The 20,860-nt window shown below is 33.6% G+C and overlaps 1 protein-coding gene across 2 annotated transcripts in view; it reads right to left on the bottom strand.

The window, feature by feature from the left end:
- Positions 1-637: 637 nt before the first annotated feature.
- Positions 638-20,860, bottom strand: part of Stim2 (stromal interaction molecule 2) — a 170,230-nt gene continuing 150,007 nt past the window's right edge. The window contains exons 8-13 of one of the 2 annotated variants that reach the window (XM_076864692.2): positions 18,280-18,447; positions 17,979-18,002; positions 17,449-17,549; positions 16,999-17,237; positions 6,132-6,405; positions 638-2,069 (exon numbers count right to left, since the gene is read on the bottom strand). In XM_076864692.2, coding sequence (XP_076720807.1) covers positions 1,592-2,069; positions 6,132-6,405; positions 16,999-17,237; positions 17,449-17,549; positions 17,979-18,002; positions 18,280-18,447 — 1,284 coding nt within the window. In that variant the 3' untranslated portion in view covers positions 638-1,591. The remainder of the gene's footprint in view (positions 2,070-6,131; positions 6,406-16,998; positions 17,238-17,448; positions 17,550-17,978; positions 18,003-18,279; positions 18,448-20,860) is intronic. The other variant, XM_076864693.2, reaches the window with a different exon arrangement.

Here is a 20,860-nt window from a genome sequence, read left to right as displayed (position 1 = left end):
TTTGACAATAGGACCAAGGAAAAGAAAAAATCCCAGTTTACAGGAGATTTCCTGAAATTCTTCACATTCTTAGTAATTAAAGCATTTCTTTGGGGCAAATGTCAAAGAAACCTCTTGCTTATCAATCAGCATCTTCACCTAAACAGCACTGGGTTAAACATTATGTATGTTAGCTATAATGCTGAAAAACTACTCTAGCTAATACTTATTGAATTGCTCACCCAAACACCCTCCACATTGCATTAACCCGATCATTTTTGACTAATTTTTTAAGATGTAATAAGCAGAAACCCAAATGTTAATGTTCTCTGTTGCTGTATGAGACATTTCTCACAATAAAGCTAGCCTATAACAACCTACTGATTCAATAAACACCGAACTTTACAAATTAATACAACACAATCTAAATGCACCATAAATTTATATTTGTTAATCTTGATATTAGAACATTTAAACATTTCAAACTACATAAAAATATGACAAACAATATAAAATAGAAAGACATTTGTTGACAACTTACTTCCAAACATCACTATTTCTTAAATTGCAAGTAAGCAACAAGACAGCTTACAAAGCTCTCCAGAAAACAGATAATGTTTTTTGAGGAGTGTTATCAACAAAGATCAACACAATCCCACACAATAATGTCTCCAATTTATTATCTTTTCCACAGTACAAATTTTTCACAAGCCATAAATCCTTTGTCGTTATTCAAAGTCTGTAAACAAGTGCCGGAACCCCCACATCCCGACATCAGTTTAAGCTTGTGAATGTTTTAAGTCCTTCAATCAAGTTTCAACTCTTTTACTTGCATAAGGAATCAAGAGCCTTCTCTCTTTAAATTATTTCTATTTTATCATACAGCCTGCAATGCAGTAAATCACAGTGAAAGCCCTGGGGAAAACAAAACAACATGATCTTTACAGCAGGACTTGAAACTTTATAATAATAAATGCATTTAAAGAAGCGTCCCATAATAAAAGCGTGGGTTTTCATTTCCAGAAATCAAGTCAATTAGAAACTCTAGTTTCTACTTAAAAACCCATTTTGATCTAAAAGTGAAAACAGTCCCCTATCCATAGTCATTTTATAAACTCTATATAGTTTTACTTGCAGACATTTTTTTTTTCCAGTCTGGAAAAGAGTAGTGCAATTAGTTTTATGTCTTTTAAGTTATTGAGTCCATGATGTAAATAGCTCTGTGGAAAGATAAGAAGATGCTCTGGTAAACAAGAAATTTTTGCAAGCCCATGCTGGCTTACTAGTCCATTAAAGCTTGTAATTCCATAGTGGCTTTCAACAAAATGTTGTATACACATCACTAACAACAAAGCAGAAATAAATAGGCAGAAATGACTGTAAACTGTCTCATCTCTTAAGATTTTTCAGTAATAACTGGCTTGACGAATTGATTATATAGTCACTTAAATAAGCAGACAGTAGACAGTTGCCTTTAAGGACATTCCACTATGGCATCCTGTCTGGAAAGCCCCAATGGAGTTACATTCTTAAAATTAAAACAAAAAGCAGGGAGTGAGGGTAGGAGAAGTTTACAGATGCCACTGGACAGAATTCCATCAAGTCAGCCAGGTCACTTGGATTTCTTCTTAAAAAGGCTTTTGATTTTTGATGGCTTTTTGCTTTTCTCTCCATTATGACACAGGTCATGTGGGATGCTGCTTATCCTAGTAACATTTGGGGCTTCCTGAACTGGTTTACTGTCGTTGCCAGCAGAAGAACATGATGTGTGGCGAGGTTTGGGCACTGGGATGCCACTAGAAAGCTGGTTCATGCTACAGGATTTCTCTAAGATGCCATTGTATACTTTGCTTGCAGGACTGAAGATCATACTCTTTGTTTCTGTCAGACCTACACAGTCGGGAGAGCCCCGGGAAAGATCTGCAGTTATGGGTGAATCTCCTCTGGAGGAATCCTCTAGGGAGAGCTCATCTCTTGATATCTTTCGAGGAGACAATGTTTGATATATCTCAAGGCTTGAAGGAGGAGACTGTTTCCTTCCAATGGAAGAGTTTAAGGAGTCACACTCAGAAGCTGTGTCCGGCACTTCCCTGAATGAGATAGCAGTAAAATGTTTAAATGAGCATATTGTTCAGAGTCCCAGCAGGCATTCTAACGAAAATGACTTTCATTAATTCTCTTTCAAAATTTAATAGAAGAAATGCTACAATTCTATATACGTTTCTAAAAAATTAGAAAATTAAACTTTATATAATAACATAGCTTATTAAAACTCAGGAGTATGTTTTGTTTTTTACATAAACCTTACAACCTAAGAAACTTTATAACATAGGCTATGCCTTTTACAATTGTCAGAGAAATGAAAATTTTAAGATATCATCATTTTTTTATTTTTTTAGTTGTCAATGGAACTTTATTTTATTTATTTTTATGTAGTGCTGAGGACCAAACCCAGTGCCTCACACATGCTAGGTAAGTGCTCTATCACTGAGCTTTGGCTCCAGCCCATCATATATTTGTTTAACATAAAAATTTCTGTTTTTTTTTTCCAGTACTTTTCTTTCTGAACCACAGAATTAGTACTTATATATGAAAAAAATGGAATTTTAGTCACTGCTTTAGTCTCTTAATTTTTTAATCTTAACTTGATGAATTAATAGCTCCCTAAAAGGAGGTAAAGGAATATACTATACAAATATGTAATTTCTATGATCTAAGAGGAGGGTGAGGAGTTGAGATATGGCAAAGTGCAATAGATAGGGGGTGAAAGGCAATTCCATAGTTTTTTTTTTTTAAAGCAGATATTCAATAAATTCTCAAAGATTAATTCCTTTGTGCATGTCTCCCCAACCTTTCTCCACAAGGGAAAGAGAACTAGAAAACTAAAGTTCATAGTCCAGCAGCCGTCATTCCTTCAAATTCACTGCTCCTTATTAGCCCCTCTGCTGCCATCCATCTTCCAGAACCATCATGAACTCACCTAAATGATTACAACAGATTCCTAATTAGTCTCTCTGCTTCCATGCTTGTTCTTCCCTCTGTTACTTCTTTACAAGCCATTAAAGTGGTTTTTCAAAACTCAAGTTAGCACACTATTCACTTATTCAAGGCTTCCAATGCTTTCTCTCTCAGAGTAAAATTTTAAAAGTCTTGTCTAAGCCTATGAGTCCCTTTACATCTGCACCTGGTTCTTTCCAGTCACATGCCCTTCCTCTACCTCACTCCACCCCAGCCTCTTTCTTATTCTTCCAGTATGCCCATCTTGGGACATCTCCACAGCTTTGTACTTGTTTCTGCCTGGTATCATCTGTCTATCTCCACATGGCTTACTTCTCCAAGTCATATGGGTTACTACTCTCTCCCCAGAGACGACTCCACTAGGTACCCTATGTGAAGCAGCCTTCTTTTTTCTTTTACATATTTTTACCATCCTAGCATGTACCAGTAACAGATATTTTATATTAACCAGTTTATAGTCAGTATACCCAGAAGAAAGGAAATATAAGGAGGGGTGGTCTTCTTAACTTCTGTAATCTCTGCACTGGAATAGTGGCCAGCTCACAGTGAGTAATAAATACAGATACATTGAACAAATGAACAGATGAATTGATGAATGCATAGAATGAGATCTTGAAAATCAGGAACCATGTCTTATTTACTTTTGGAATGCATTGAGCCCAATCTGAATACTGTTCACTTCATGAAAAAAAATGCTTATAAAATGAAAGGTAAAGTCTAGGTAAAAAGTAACTGGTCAAAGAAATAAAGTGAGACAAGGACAGGACAGAAAGGCAAGAGCCTTTATGATTATGATCTACAGCTGAAGTAAGCCAGGATCATCTCACTTGCTTTGGCAACTTAAGTTATTAACCAGTGTGCTGCACATAGCACGGAATAAATTCATATTTATAGAATGAATGGATGAATGAACACTCTCTGTCTTTGGATGGTCTATAATTACTATCACTTTGCATAATATTTACATTCATGTTTACTCTGGCATTTAGTTTTGACAAGTATTTTCTGTTAATACCATTTTAGATATACATTATATTGCTGAATTTATTTGCTCATGTCCATTTACTTTATTCCTACATATAAGGAAAGATTATTTTTACTATAAGCTCCCAGAAGGTTCAAAATCCCCTGGGCTAATAAAGACTTAAATAACACCTTCATATAACACGTCTACGTATGCTGCATGATTTTCAAGCGCTTCAACAATTTGATAATGAGTAGTATTACAGAAAGCATCAGGCAGTTGAAATATAAAGAAAGGACTACTCTCAGAAATAAATCATTAGTGGGAACATTTCCATGAAGCACCTTTATGGAGTGAATGCCCATTAATTGAACTCACTAGTCCCTGAAGCTGTTCAGCTTCCAAAGTCAAAAGCTGATTTATTTACAATCTTATAAATTTACTTTCTTTTCTGCTTTGTGTGTGAAATTCTAAGCTAGGTTAAAAATATTCCAAAAACTAGTCTCTAAATAATGAGTGAAGAGAATACTGATCTAAGTTAGGACACCTGGATTCCCATACTGGTCCTGCCCTTACAACCATAAAACCTCGGGTAAATCACCTAGTTTCTCTAGGTCTCAATTTTCTTTGTTCAAGGAAGAAAATATGATTGATTTCTAATGTCATCTCTCATCCTAATATTTGAATTCCAAAACAAATAATAATCTAATATACTGTTGCTTTTCCCACATAGTCAAACTTAAGAGTGTAGGAATAGTATAGCTTAAAATTTACATTCTTTCTACAGCATAATTCCTTTGAAGGTTGAACTTAATCATGTGTACTATTTATATTTTTAACAGCTTTAATTTTTTTTATTTTTATTTTTAGCAGTACTGAGGATCAAACCCAGGGCCTCATGCATACTAGGCAAGAACTTTACCACCATTTATTTTTCCCCCAGAGTGAAATATAGTTAAATTCATTTAAATTTAGTACATGTATGAAAAGATAACCTAAGGTAAGGTTTAAAAGAGTACATATGTACATAATATATAGAACATAAAAGATCAGCAAATATTAACTATATTATTATTTTATAGGGATTCTGGAGATTCAACAGTTTAGAGTCTAAAAATAAAGAGAAAGAAATATTTTTTGGATCAAATTTTTCTTACATTTATGATCTAGCTGTGAATTTTTGACATTGCTATCTAAAATGAGGACCGAACATTTTTATCAATGCAAGAAATCCTACTGGACAGTACAGCTCTAGAGTTTTCCTACCAATTTTCAGAAGCCACACAAAAGCCACATAGTTCAGTCAGTACAGACATCCTATTGGAGACTACAGTTACACTGCAAAGATACACAAAAGGCTAAGAGTGAAGTGCTAACCAAGAGAAGTTGCACTGAACTCTCCAATTGCAATGGGGATACAAACCCTGAATTATTCTTTAAGAATAAATTGCAGTGATGGAGTATCTACCTACATCTCCACAGGAGGCAGAATTCTGAGATGGCTTCCAAATTCCCAGTTCATGATGTACACACACCTTCTCCTAGCTACTCAAATAAACACAAATGTAAATGCTGTGATAAAGGGATTTTACAGATGAAATTAAGGCCTCAAACAAGTGGCTCTTAATACAGAAAGATTATTATCTAGCTAAGTAAATTTGAGTCTTGAAATCAGAGATGGAGTAAGTTGGAGATTCAAGCAAAAGAGTTTACAAAAGGGAAATCACTGTAACTGTCTCTGAAGATGGAAGTCACAGTCAAGGAATGGAGGGCAGCCCTTAGGGCCTGAGAGTAGCCCCACTTCACTGGCCACTGGTCTTGGCCCCTTGCTGAGATCAGCACAGGAAGAGGACTTCAGTTCTATAATCTAAAGAAACTGAATTCTACCCAAGTACATGAGCTTTGAAGGGGACCCTGATTTCCAAATGAGAACACAGCCCTGCCAACAGTTGATTTTAGCCTTGTGGGACCCTAAACAGAAAATGCAGTCGCACCAGGCTTGCAATTCTGACGTGCCAGCTGAGTGTGCACAAATGGGTGTTGTTTGAAGCCACAGTGTATAGTAACTTGCTACGCAACAGCACGAACAGAATGCACTACTCCCCACCCCCAACCCCATCCCTATTCTGCCCAGAGGCAGTATGTGCTGCAATCTACCCATTGCCAATACCATTGCTTCTCTGCAGTGAAGTAAATGGCCTCTTCTTCCTCTTCATTCCGATAAAGCGCAGGGCAACTTGACACTGAGAGGATATCTGGATCAGGGGAAGGCAACGAGTGCTGGGTGTGCTGGGGCTGGTGGGAATGCCGAGGGTGTGAGGCGAGGGCAGCATGTGGAGGAAGCTGAGCTCGCTGAGACTGTGGCGAGGAGGGCACGATGCTGCGACGCGAGCGACACAAACTACTGCTTCTGGCTAGTGACCCAACAGGTTTAGCCATGGTCCCTGAAGAACAGATAAACAAGAACACTCTTAACATTCAATCTCGCTTTATGGTCCCTACAGATACACAAGAGAATTGATGTCACTGATATTTCACTGTTTAATCTTTCTTTATTGAAGTAAGTAATTATATAATCATACATTCTCTACCACCTATATTAATAAAGTTAAAAAATAATAAAAGGAACAAAAATGAAAATAGGTCTAAAAATTAAACAGAAGTGAACATAAACATATGAAGTTTTAATGTAACTCTTATGATTTCAATTCTCATTTGTAGTCTTAGGCCAGATCTGCCACTCCAGGTTCAGTCTTTCTCCTGAACTTACAGACTCATCTCCAACTGCCTACCAGACACTTGGATATCCCACAGATATCCAGCTGAATTCAACATATGCCTCTCCAAACTCACTTCATCTTCTGTGTCCCATGTCCAGTAAATAACACTACCACCCTACCGGTTATCTGAACTGTAAACTATATTTTTGACTATATATTTTTGACCCTTCTTCCTCCATTGTCAAGTTAACTTTCAAGTGTCTAATTCTGCCTCTTCGGCATCTCACAGATCTGTCCCCTCTCCTACATTTCCATGCTGATGGACTATACTGGACTATTCTATCCGCCTCCTAACTGATCTTTTCCCTCCAATGTTTTCTCCGCACTGAACCTGTGTGATCACTCTAAAAAGGAAAAGGAAAATGACATTCTATTATGTAACACCTTAAAAAACCAAACTCTTTACTATGGATTAGATTGCTCTAACTAGCTTCTATTTTGAAGTTAGTGTCCCTCTCTTTTGTTATAGGAACAGTGGGATCAGTATACTTGGCTCCTTAGAAGTATCATACTTTCTTGCTTCCAGGACTCCTTTTCCCAACTCTCCCTTGTCCTCCCATCCTAGGTATTTGCTTAAATGGCAGTTCCTTCAGCCCCTTCATGTTTGAGATCAAGGTCTGCCCTATAATTCTCCCTCAAGAAGGAGGAGCCATGGCATAGTTATCCATTGCATAACTCATCTCAGTGCATGGTTCTCATCTGTCCTCCACTACACTATAAATTCCAGGAAGGCAATAATGGTGTTTCGTATGCAACACTGTATCATAACACCTAGCCCAGTACTAAGGAAAAAGGGACACTTAATGAATAAATCAATGGATGAATCAGAAATAATCACAGAAATAGCCTGACAGAAAAATAAGGTAAAATTTAAAAAAACATTTTTAAATTTTTACTACCTTCCTTAATACTATGCAAGGCTTTTTCTAAACACAAATGACATAACATGAAAATATTTATAATTTCACAAACATTAGCATTCATTTCACCTATAATTTATGACTCATAGATTCAAGCATGAAAGATCTTGCAAATCTTTAGTCTAATATTCTCACTTTGCTAAAGAAACCATGTCTTGTGAGTAGTAAAAAAAAAAAAAATGTGTTCAATGTTATACAGATAACTAAATTCTACAATCCTCGATAGGTACTGCAGTGATTCCCAGCAATCACTGGTTATTTGAAATATGCAACAAAAGCAATATTCAGTTAAGACTGACAGAAAAGTCTGAAAGGAATCACGCTCCATTGCTTGGAAAAATGAGTACTATCCACAAAGATGAAAAATACTGCATAAAGAAGTAGTAAGAATGAGTTAAGGCTGGGAGCAATGGTGCATGCTTATAATCCCAGTGGCTATGGAGACCAAGGCAGGAGGATCACAAGTTCAAAGCCAGCCTCAGCATAAGCGAAGAGCTAAGCAACTCAGTGAGACCCTATCTTTAAATAAAATACAAAATAGAGCTGGGGATGTGGCTCGGTGGTCAAATGCCCAAGTTCAATCCCTGGTTCCCCTACTCCAAGAAAAAAAAAAAGTTAAATAGTTTATGTAAAGAAAATTCTAAGTAATTTACTAATGAGTATAACAAAAATGAGAATCAGTAAATTGGTCACATCTATAAATTGTTTATTACAATTCAATAACTTTTTCTAAAAATTTCTTAAATATATTGCTATCTCTTTTGTCTTGAATTATCCTTGTATTAGAGTCACATACATTTGGAATTAAGTCATATACTTGGGGTCTTTCCTCTTGTTGTTTGAAGAGTCCTAAACAGGGATGACCACAGTTGTATCATAAAATTTATGGAAAATTAAAAAGTGGTACATTTTGACCTTGTAACAAGCTTTGCTTTACATGTAAATATGGATGTTTTATGGTACCTTCAAGTCATTATTAATTCCTAATGAAGACAGACATCCATTCATACCTAGGAGTTTTAATATTTTTTTAAGGATTTTTGGAATTATCTAAAGAAACACAGTAATTTATATGATGATCATATATTTACAATCTTCTTTGTGATGCATTTCTTATCACAGAGGGAAAAAAACACTTTGTTTTCAACAAGGAATTCCTTCATCCACAACCTATAATAATAAGAAATACTTTACTTTTTTATATTTATTTTTTAGGTATAGATGGACACAACACAATGCCTTCATTTTTATGTGGTGCTGAAGATTGAACCGGGGTCCCGCCAGTGCTAGGCGAGCGTTCCACCGCTGAGTCACAATCCCAACTCAAGAATATACTTTCTGATACTAGCAATATGGCAATCAAAGGTAATCTGACCACAATATCTTGAACACCACCCCACACAGACACAGTTTAAATACTTTGAAATATTTCAATACACTACATAAAATTTAGCAATTGTTTAAATGCATAGCTAGCTTGTAAGCAATAAAAGCAAATTCTCAGATGCCAAAACAATGAGACTAATAGGTCTCTGAGTGATGCTACAATTGATGGGAGGTTATCAGTCTTGTTAATCCAAGGGTTTAGGGCTTCTTAACATGGGGATATAGAATTGAACTGGGGTCCACATAAGGTAAGGAATTAAGAGTTGTAAGGGAGCACCTAGTATGGCTACATTCCTGAATGAAATGGTATGTTAAGAAAAAAAATATTACCAATGAATAAGGAATTTTTTTCACTACATCATCTCTAGATATAGGGATTTTAAGAGTTCTGTGAAAAATTTAATAATCTGGATCTGTATGCCCTATTAGTTTGACGTAAAAGTTAAGACTACCAGAGGATATGTGAAATCCTAACCTAAAAATGTTAATGTAAAAATTGACAATGATTTGGTGATAGCCTTAAAACTACTTCCAGAAGCAAAGGAAATCATTTTGAGGGGTACTCCAATATCTCACAAAGTGTTTTATGGGGGAAAAATGCAAGTCTTAACTTAGAAATAGCTCAGTTAAAAAATTATACAACAGGATAGAGAAGGCAGTTTACTATGCAAAAAGCTGTAATAATTAATCAAGAACAATATATGATAGGATTATCAAATAAAAACTAAAAATATAAGAATTTTAAGCCATCCCCCAAATAATAAATTTCGATGAGACAAGAATCAAGCATTAAAAGAGAGATTTGATAAATGACAAACTAAGAGAAATGAAAAACACAATCACTGTACTTAAGAATGAAAGACAGATTAAACAAAGCTGAAGAAAGGTTGGTAATCTAGAAGAGAAATCTAAGGAAACTTCTCTGAATGCAGCATAGCTAGATAAAGACTATAAAAAGACAAGTTAACAGATACCGAAAATTAAGTAAAGATACAACATGTAAGTAACGGGCTAATATTAGACAAATTTCTAAATAGTTAATACTCTAGAAGGAGTGCCTAAAGAAAAAAACTTTTCAAAAGATAATGCCTAAATAATCTTTTTCAGAGGTGACAAAAGACATGTATCTTCAGATTCAAGAAACAAATACTAGCAAAAAAAAAAAAAAAGAAAACTTTAAAAAATATCCACACTTGATCAGCTTGTAGTGAAACCACAAAACAGAAAAGACAATGAAACATTTTTCCAGAAATCAGAGAAAAGTAACAAAGTACTTAAAAAAGAAATTAGAACAGCCTGACTGACTACAAACTTCTCAACCACTATAATGATAATTTCAAGATACTCTGGTAAATATAGTCAAACTGTTATTCTAGAATTCAATATCTAATTAAACTATTACTCTCTCAAGGCATTTTCTGGCAAAGACCAAAGAGTATTTAGCACTCTAGGTCAATTAAAGAAATTTGATAAAGGATGTATTTTCAAGAAGTGGGGGGAGCAAAAAGCAAAATGTAATGACTAACAGGAATAAGCACATACATATATCTGAACAATGACTGAAGCAACAGCAAACCATAATTGTGTTGAAGAATATTCCACACAAAACAAAATACTACATAATATGAACATATAAGGTGAAAAGAGAAGTTTACACAAAAATGAAAGCATTTAAAGGTCCTTAATTGTTCGGAGGATAATAGAAAAGCTAAAAAGAGGTATGAGAAACAGAAACCATAAAACAAGTTTTCTGAGATATATACAAAAACATCTAAGTCACAAAGCAAATCTCAGGGCACCATTCTCTAACCACATTGGCAACTAGAAATCAATAAATAAAGGTGTTTTTATTAAAAAAATTACCAAACAAAACATAAATACATTTAGAAACCAAACACATACTTTCCAATGATTCACATTTCAAGGAAGGGTCATATTAGAAATTAGAAACCTTTTAAATCTAGATGATAATCAAATAATACATATCACAATTTGTGGATGTGGCTCAGGGAGTCTTAGCAGGAACATGATAGCCTTAGAATCATATATTAGGGGAAAAAAAGAAGACTAAAAATTCATGAGGTAAAGTATATAAATATTAAGATGAACAAACAGAAACTCCAAGAAAGAAAGAAAAGTTAAGAATAGAAATAGATGGAGAATATCAAGAAAATCAACAGTTTTTTTCAGGAGTAAAAAAATGAAATCAAACAAATTATGAATTAATAATGTTTCTAGTGACTATAAATAAGTCTAAAAGGAACAAAAAGATTTACAGATACAATTGACATTTTAAAAGCCATAAAATATTGTAAACAACTTTTTGCTAACAAAATTCTAAGGCTTAGATTAAACCAGACAATATTCTAGAAACATATAACAGATTTATATTTTTAATAAGAACTTTCATCAGTAGTTTAAAAATCTGTCTTTTCCTCTATTCCCATTAAAATACACTGACACCAAGTTCAATTCACAGGAAATTTCTTTAAATCCTTCAAAGAACAAATAATCTGTATCTCATACTATTATTATATTAGAACAAAATTTCATAACATTAACTGGGTGATTGATTACTCTAGGCAGGGCTATTCTAAGTGTTTTACAGGTATTACTTCATTTAAAGAGTACCTCCTACAAGGTTACACCATTAAAATATGGGGAAATAAAGATCCAAACTCAAGCAGTCTTGTTCCAGAGTTCCAATTCTTAACTACAGCATCACTATTTACCTCTGTAAGGTACACGAGAATGGAACAGAAGAATAACGAGTATTCTCTGAATTATTGTATGATGTTTATATAACCAAAATCAAACAAATACAGTATTGGGAAGAAAAATTGGGGGCCAACACAATGTATGATTAAAGATGCAAAAACTCTCTATAAAATAATATACCAAATCAAATCCAACTTTTTAATAAACATTGAAAGCTGGAGGTAGCTTAATTATAGCATGCACAAAGCCCTGATTTCAATCCTCAGCACTGCTAAATAATTTTTAAAAAGAAAAAGACAACACTGAAACAACTATACTTTCACTAATATTTATTGGAAATTATTTAAATGGATGAACATTCAACAGAATAAAGGAAAAGAGTGATAACCTAAAATTATGCAGAAAAAATGTTAAATTTTAACACCCATTGATTTAAAAGACAAAGAACATATCTTAGCAAAAGAGGAATAGAAATCAGTTTCCTTAATTTCAAAAGTAATCTAAGAAAAACAGCCAAAAAAAATCATGCAACCTGAAATATTACAAACATCCTTTTTTTTTTGGTACCAGGAATTGAACTCCAGGGCACTAAAACACTAAAGCCATACCCCCAGCCCTATTTTGTATTTTATTTAGAGACAGGGTCTCACTGAATTCCTTAGCACGTTTTTACTGAGGCTGGCTTTGAACTTGTGATCCTCCTGCCTCAGTCTCCCTAGCAGCTGGGATTACAGGCGGGCGCTACTGTGCTCCACTGCAAACATCCTTTTCAAAATAAGAAATCAGGATCACTATTGCCTGTAGTCACCACTCTTAAACAACGGAAATCTAAGTTTGGACAGGGGGTATGTGGCATAAGGATGGGAAAGGAAAAAGTAACTTCTTATTGTCCACACAAAAAAATCTAGTGAAGGAATTGAATGTTTCTGGATTCAGGATCAATATATTAAAATCAACAGCATTTCTTTATCAGCAACAAGCAATTTGACATCATTTTTAAAAGAAAAGTAATACGTGTAACTACAAAAAAAAAAACCTTTTTATAAGATTATTAGAAATTAATCTTTTTAAAAAGAACATGCAAGACCAGCACAGAGAAAATAAATTACTAATTTTATTTAGAGATATAAAAGAACTTAGCAGAATTTATTAGTATTAATTCTTCTTAATAATCTCCAGTGGAACTTTTCATGGAATTTCATAAGCTGATCTTAAAATGTATAAGAATAACTGATCAGGAATAGGAATAAATTGTTCTGAATCTGAACAATGCAGGAAGATACTGCCTTATCAATGCTTACTATAAAGCTATAACAACTACAGTAGAGCCAATGGGGCTAGAGCTAGAAGCATTCCTGTGTCTACAGTAGAGAGAAGAGGCGTTAAAGAAGTCAACAAAAACAACTGTTTAGGCCCACATCAACAGAGATCTAGATTCCAACCTCACACTGCAAACAAAATAACCTCCAGGTAGATTAAAGGATTAAGGGATTACATGAAAACCTAAAAGTTATAGGAGAGCAAACTACAATCTATTATCTTCTGAAAACAATGTAAAAAGACAAAACTGGACTCACAAGTTTGTCATTAAAAAAGTCAAAACCTAAGAGAAAATATCTACAACCCTCAAATAACCAGAAAATATAAAGAATACTTCCAAATCAGCAAGGAATCTTGAAGGGATTCCATGAAAGTCACAAGTAACTTAGAGAAGAAGCAAGTCAAATGACAAATGCTGAAAGATAAAATGACACTCAACTTTAGCAGACATTAAGGAAATAACCATTTTTTTTTAAGAGAGAGAGACAGAGAATTTTTTTAATATTTATTTATTGTTTAGTTTTTTCGACGGACACAACATCTTTGTTTGTATGTGGTGCTGAGGATCGAACTCAGGCCAAACACATGCCAGGCGAGCGCACTACTGCTTGAGCCACATCCCCAGCCCCAAAGGAAATAACCATTTTAGGAATGGCGAGGTATCATTTCACACTCATTCAATTTGCAAGGCAAGTAAATCAAATCATTTCAAGTAAGGGTGAAGACAGAGGTACACAAGCACTCATAAACAGTGGGTATGTGAGCAAGTCAGCAATGACTAATAAGAGGTAATCAATGATCCGTTTGTAGGTGCCCATTTAGAGAAACTCGAGAGTTCTGTGCAAGGAGTACAAATAAGAATGCTTGTTGTAGTACTGTTTGAAAAGGCAAAAAAGCACAAAGATCCTCTCAGTTTGACATTAGTTAAATAGTTACAGTGAACTGAATACATTGATACATATAAACATGGGAATTATTTGAAATGTACTTTTGAGAAAAAAATTACAAAAACAATATGTGCAATATGATAACATTTATGTAAATCCTTAAAACATACAACAATGGTGTATACTGCTATGGACATACATGTAAGTAATACAAGTAAGTACAGCAGGCTTTAAAATAATACATAGTTTAGAAGAGTGAGATGATGTGGTTTAGCAATATCTGTAGTGGTTCATTTAGAGAGAAAGATGAATTAGTAAAATGTTAAAATCAGTTTCTCTTTGTTGCAGATGGGCATATTATTTTCACTAGTTTTAAGTAAGTGTGAAGGGTTTCATAAGAAATTTTAAATAATTTGCTACTACATTTCCACTATGAAAGCATTTAGCAGATACTAGGAAATAGGAAAAGAACCTCCATTCTCCTACTCACACAGAGCTGTTGATATCTTTTCACATATAATTAAACAGACAATATTAATGTGCTAGAATTTTTTACTTTGCTCCTAAGAGAATGTTATTATTTCAAAGATAAAATTTATACATCCCTGTGGTTAAAAAATAAATTAAATTGCTGAGGTGTATATAAATGAAGCAGCTTCATTCTACTACGAACTCTATTCCTATGGTTAACAGCTTCCCATTAATCAGGTCCAAAAATTATGTTTTTATAACTTAGCAGAATGCAGTACCACTGAAGTGCCCCTGGGTGGAAGCAGAGTTCTCAAACTGTAAGATGTAACTTCAGTTAATTCTTAGATATAATGAATTTGATCGCAGCATTTCTAAAATATCATAATACAATTCAAACCAACTCTTGTACATTTTCATATTCAAAAAAATTCAAATTTCTGTTTACCACAATCATTTAAAAATGTAGACCAATTATTCACATTTATTGTTTTTTCTTTTAATGGGCAGATGTCTATTTTGCCCCTCACTCAACACACAATAAAGAGTGTGTGTGTGTGTTTTAAAGAGAGAGAGAGAGAATCTTTTTTTTTTTTTTGGTAGATGGACACAACACAATGCCTTTATTTTTTTGCTAGGCAAGAGCTCTACTGCTGAGCCACGATCTCAGCCCAAGAGTGTTTTTTAGAAAAGGAAAAAGGAAAAAAACTCATTAATTTAGGGAATGTACCTCCAAACACAATTCTGATACTGAGTAATTACATATTTTCAGGAAAATTTGCAACTTTAAACAGTTAACAGTAAACAAATAAATGTACTTATGAATTGTTGCTATATTTGATAAGCTTAAGGACATATAATTCAAATAAACAAACATAATTCAAACTGCAGAGCTAGCTTGGATCTAGATATATCTTTGTAACCACCACTAACTTGCAGTATGGAGCAAATGAAATGAATGAGCTCACACATTTCTATTGTTCACTGGGCTTACCATCTGCCCACTCCTCCTACCTGCTTTAAGTGTTAACTGCCTCAGTGTTCTAGCTTTATAGGTGAGCCATAAAACCAGAGCAATGACAAAGCACATAGTTATTGAGAATTAATGTGCAAATTTTATAAAATTAGAACCGCTTCTAAATCCCAACTTCAGGAAAGTTATCACAGTCAGATAGAAAAATTCAAACTAAAAAATACTCATATCATAATTTGATTGGTTTCAAACACTAAAATTTTCCATATAAAAGTCTTCAACCAATCAACAGATTCTGTCCTCTATTCTTCAGAACTTTGCTCTGTCTACACTGTTTCTAAAAAGTCACAAATATTGGAAAAATGAATCAGGCAGGCAAAAAAAAACAAGAAAAAGGGTATTTTGAAGTGAAGACACAACTATACATTCAGAACATATGTAAAAAAGTCAAAGTGAAATTAAATTTCACCTTTCCTACTGAAATGTATTCTTACAATGAAGCCATTTCAAAGCATAGCCATCTAAGCAATATAATGAAAACTTCACATGCAAAAAAAAAAGCTATCTTTGGAAGGAGCTCCACAGAACTTTAAAAGCAAAATATAATGCTAAAACCCACAAATATTGAAAATGGTAACTCCACTGAAAACAAATCAAAGACTGACTCAAAATCTATAGTTGGTTAGTTACAGAGCCAGGATTGAAGCTCAGGTTTCCAAGATCTTCCCCAAATTTATATTTCTTTATTTATTTATTTTTAGTTGTAGTTGGACACAATATCTTTATTTTTATTTATTTGTTTTTATGTGGTGCTGAGTATCAAACCCAGTGGCTCATGCATGGGAGGCAAGCACTCTACCACTGAGCTACAACCCCAGCCCCAAAATTTATATTTCTATTTTAGATTAAGCTGTCATTTGAAAAAAAAAAGTTTCCCCTCAAAATTAAGCACTTCATTCAGACATTGATTTAGCATTTATACTATGCTGTCCTTATGTCAATTATGTTTTTGGTATGACCCCCTCATTTCAATTTAATTATAAGCAATATTTTAAAAACAAAGTCCTAGCTGGGAACACCACTGTTCTACCTGTAATTCCAACATCTCAGGAAGCTGAGGCACGAGGATCGAAAATTCCAGGCCAACCTCAAACACTCAGCAAGACCCTATCTCAAAATGAAAACTAAAAAGAGCTGGGGATGTAGCTCAGTAGTAAAGCACCCCTGGCTTCAAATCCCCAGTACCACAAATAAAAGCAAAGTCCCACAGTCAACATTTAATATAATGAGTTATATAAAACTGTTGTTCAAATAAATACGTTGATCAATTATGCAAATCAATCAAGCATCCATATTTTTAATAGTACATGTATATAAAATGTACTATACATAAAGAATATATGTGTACGTCATATAGTATTCTCAAACAGTAAACACTTAAATTAGTAACAACAAAAAAAAAGAAAATGAAGGATGAACTGAATTTTTGTCAGAAGTTTCAAATTATATGATTCCTAAAAGGACACAGTAGACAAAGTTACTTTAAAAGAATGTACCAACTCTTTTTGTTGAACTAATTACTTACCAGGAAATTGCGACACAATTGGAGGTGTATCCTCATCTAAGTCATCAACTCCTCCAGCAATTGGATAGGGTGGAATGGAGACTCTGGGCATTACTACCCAGCTGTGATCAGAATATAGGGAGGATGTCAGACTGGGGAGTCCAGAGTTATGGGCTATCTGAAAGCCACAGATCTTCTCAATCTGTTGCCAGCGAAAGAGTCGTTCTCGTAAACAAGTTGTCAACTCAGAAAGAGCTTTCCTGAAACATCAATATAAGAATTACTTGCTGCAAAGAATTTTTAATAGGACACTGTAAAGGCAGTAACACAAACAGACCATAGCAATTTCAAGAAGAAATTATCTAATCTCAGTGTAAATTTTGTAATTGTGTATGGCTCAATGATAAATTTAAATGTATGCATTTCAAAATAATAGCAAATAAGCAGATAGGTTTTAAAAAAAATTCTTACTTTGCTTCCAGAATTTTGTGATCTACCTCATCTAGAGAGGAGCTATGTGCAACATGCAGAGTCCCAAAGACAGTGCTTCTCTTCTTTTTTATTTTTTCTGCCTAGAAATCCAAGAGGAGAAAAATAAGACTATGTTTGGGGGAAAAAAGAATACACATATACTAATAAATTTTATGTTGGTTTAGAATATATTAATAATTATAACACTAGTGGAGAATATTAGCCAAGATACAGTTGTTTTCAAAAAAAATAAAAATAAAGAAAGGAAACAAGAAAAAGCATGCTTTCCTAAGCCAATCAATATAATTCAAAACTGTGTTCTGGAGAATTTTTTTCTTATTTCTATGGCTGAGAAAGACCTGAATTTTTTATTAAAACTAACAGAAAAACATTAACTATATCCTATTGCAATGGAGGTGTTAGTAAGTAAACTGAGCATTTTTTTTTTTTTGCTAGAATTCACATTAAGACTGATTCTTATTCCACACAATTTATTAAGTGGCAAACATTCATTTCTAGTATCTACTAACCTGAATCAGATATGAAGCAGCAACCTAGAGGAGAAAAGCTCTGTATAAAACATTTATGATTATGATAATAGTGATAATTTTTTAAGGATACTAAGGTCATTGTGAAAGCTATACACTTCTCTAAATACAGCAATCTTACTTTATAGCCTATAACTGGAAGAGTCAATTTACAAAATAAATTCTAATTCAAGAAAAGAATCTCCAACAATAAAACTTTCATTCAGATCTTTATATTCAGTTGACTAAACCTTCTGGAATTCAGCCTAAGAAACATGTTTTGTTAATAATGAAATAAAGGTACCTCATCCTTAGCAATAGCTAACTGCATTTCAGCGTTTTGTCTTTTAATATTGTAGTACTGTACTTCTACTTCATGTGTTAATTGAAGCCATTTTTGAAGTGCATCTGGAACAGACCAGCTGCTTCTCAGTTCAAATTCCTTTTCAGCCTTTTTCAGAGCCATTCGAACCTGGAAGAATGAAGGAGGGAGGCATAGAGAAAGGAGGATTAGAATATTTTTAGTACAAAGACTAAACAAGAAAGCAATTTTGCTCTTTACAAACATCTTTTTAACTCAACAAGTAGAAATACAATATATTTCTCATATTAAAACTAAAGCTGAAGTTTTAAGTGTATCTTACATTCACTAAGCAAATTTGTAAAGGCAGACAGGGCTTAACTTATGCTGCAATATTTAGTTTTTATATTTTATAGTAGTCAGTCAGATCACTGAAAGAAAAAACCCAGGGCATAAGCAAATTAAAACTGATCACACTTTTCCTATAATGCAATTTTTATTTATAAAGTAGGAAAACGACAAAATTTCCAAAATCAGAGGGGTACCTATTACTGCTTCTAATTTTTTTTAAAGTTATACTTTTTTCTTTAGTTTTTCACAACATCTTCTTTATGGCCACTTATTTCTTACTGCTACAGGTGTATTTCCTACTACTGTCCATTTTACTACTTCTACTCCACCCACTGCGGCTAATATACTTGAAAGTAGGTATTGATCATGTGTAAATTCTGAGAAAATACAATCTGAATAAGATTGATTTTCCTTAAGAAACTGTGAGTATCCTTCAGGGAAGTATATTGTGATAGTTCTCTGACTTTCCCTTTAAGGGAGCCAGGCAATAATAAACAGAAGAAAACACAATGCTTAGTGTGTGAGGTAGTAATACTGGTTAAGGGAAAATAGATGAAGGAAAGCTTCGCTGAGAAAATGACATGAAAGAAAGAGATAATCTATTCTTGCAATGATTTATTTTAAAACTAGGGAGAGCGCAAACTAATGATGTGTGAAGACATGATAGCATTTATAGAACTATATACGCAGAACTTAAGACCTTCAGATGAAGCAACAAGTGAACCAGGAAGGCCCTCCTTCTGGTGCCTCACAACTACAGATCATCTACCCCGAAGCTAACCAAGGTAACCGTGATTCCACTCCCAACTGAAGTGCAGAGGAATCAATGTTTGATCTGAACAAACCCAGTTTATTTAAATAAACTTCATTGTGTGCCAGAATAAACTAAGAGGAGGACTATACACAAAGTCCTGATAAAGAAAAAGAACAGCTGTCGGACACTGACGAAAAAAGAATTATGTAAAAAATATTTTTAAAAAATTTTTTGAAAACTTTACAGTGACACTAAATAGATTATTTTTAAAAAAGATATTAAAAGTGAGGATAAGACAGACTTATTCACAGAAAGCAAATTCTAGTTAGCATTTGCCTGGCATGATTCACTGTGCAATGTGCCTGGGACAATATGTTTAATAAGATGGTTGGGTAAGCTGTGTGGTGTCCCTGCTAATCTCTCAGGAAGAGAAAATTTGAGCTCAAGTCCTGTGACATGCTGTTCTCTGCACTATCACCAAAGTGTACATAAGCAAGCCCTTTTTCTCACAAGATTTTAAAGCTAAAATTTCCATACAATTTTCACTTCTAAGGAAATATATGGAGTATCTTGACACATTCCTCTGAAGTTATTCTTTATACCTGTGTTTTATTTAATGTTATTTCCATAAATTTCCCCTTTAAAAATAAACAAAATAAAAATAAAAAAAAAGAAACTCATTTAACAGAGAATCTATGTATTTTTAGGATGAACTGAGGATGAAAAATGTTTTACACTGACAATTAAATAATGTCTCAAACTTGTAGAAATTAGGAACTGACAATAATTGCAACTATTCAACTGTTTTCTCTGCAATTATTCATAAATTTATCAAATGACCTAAATCCTAACCCTCAGTTTGACTTATTTTGTTAGTTATGGGAATGGACAAAGTGAAACTGAGTAATTAGTAGCTTTTGCACATGAGGAATTACTGTTTAAAAACAGGATAATTATTCACATAATTTTTGTATGTTAGAAATAAAATAGTCACAAGTAACAATATGCCACAAAAAGAAACAGTCTCAATATCTGAGAACCTGGCTTCTTGGCCCAATTTTATTATTTATTACCTCTGAAATCTTGGGCAAATTCCTTCCCTCCTAAGGCTGACTGTGGGTGTGATTATTTATCCTGGCTATAAGCTTCTTAAGATTCATATATATATATATATGACATAAGTGAAAAGTGATTTATATATATGATTTATAAATATATATGATCTATAAATATATATTTACAGATCACATATATTTAAACAAGATTTATAAATATATGCATAAGATTTATATATGTATATATAAAAATATATTTTTATATATATAAAATAAAGGTCCACTGACAACTAATATATATATTTTTTAAAAACAAAATTTTTTTAAGAACAAAATAACTAATATGAAAACTGTTTAAATCAAATAAAATAGTGTTGGGGTTGTGGCTCAGCAGTAGAGCACTTGTCTAGCACATTTGGGACCC

Source organism: Callospermophilus lateralis, chromosome 8, assembly GCF_048772815.1.
Source record: "Callospermophilus lateralis isolate mCalLat2 chromosome 8, mCalLat2.hap1, whole genome shotgun sequence".
NCBI classification, from domain to species: Eukaryota; Metazoa; Chordata; class Mammalia; order Rodentia; family Sciuridae; genus Callospermophilus; species Callospermophilus lateralis.
Note: the sequence above shows the minus strand (reverse complement) of the source record. Positions and strands in the feature narration are given on the sequence as shown.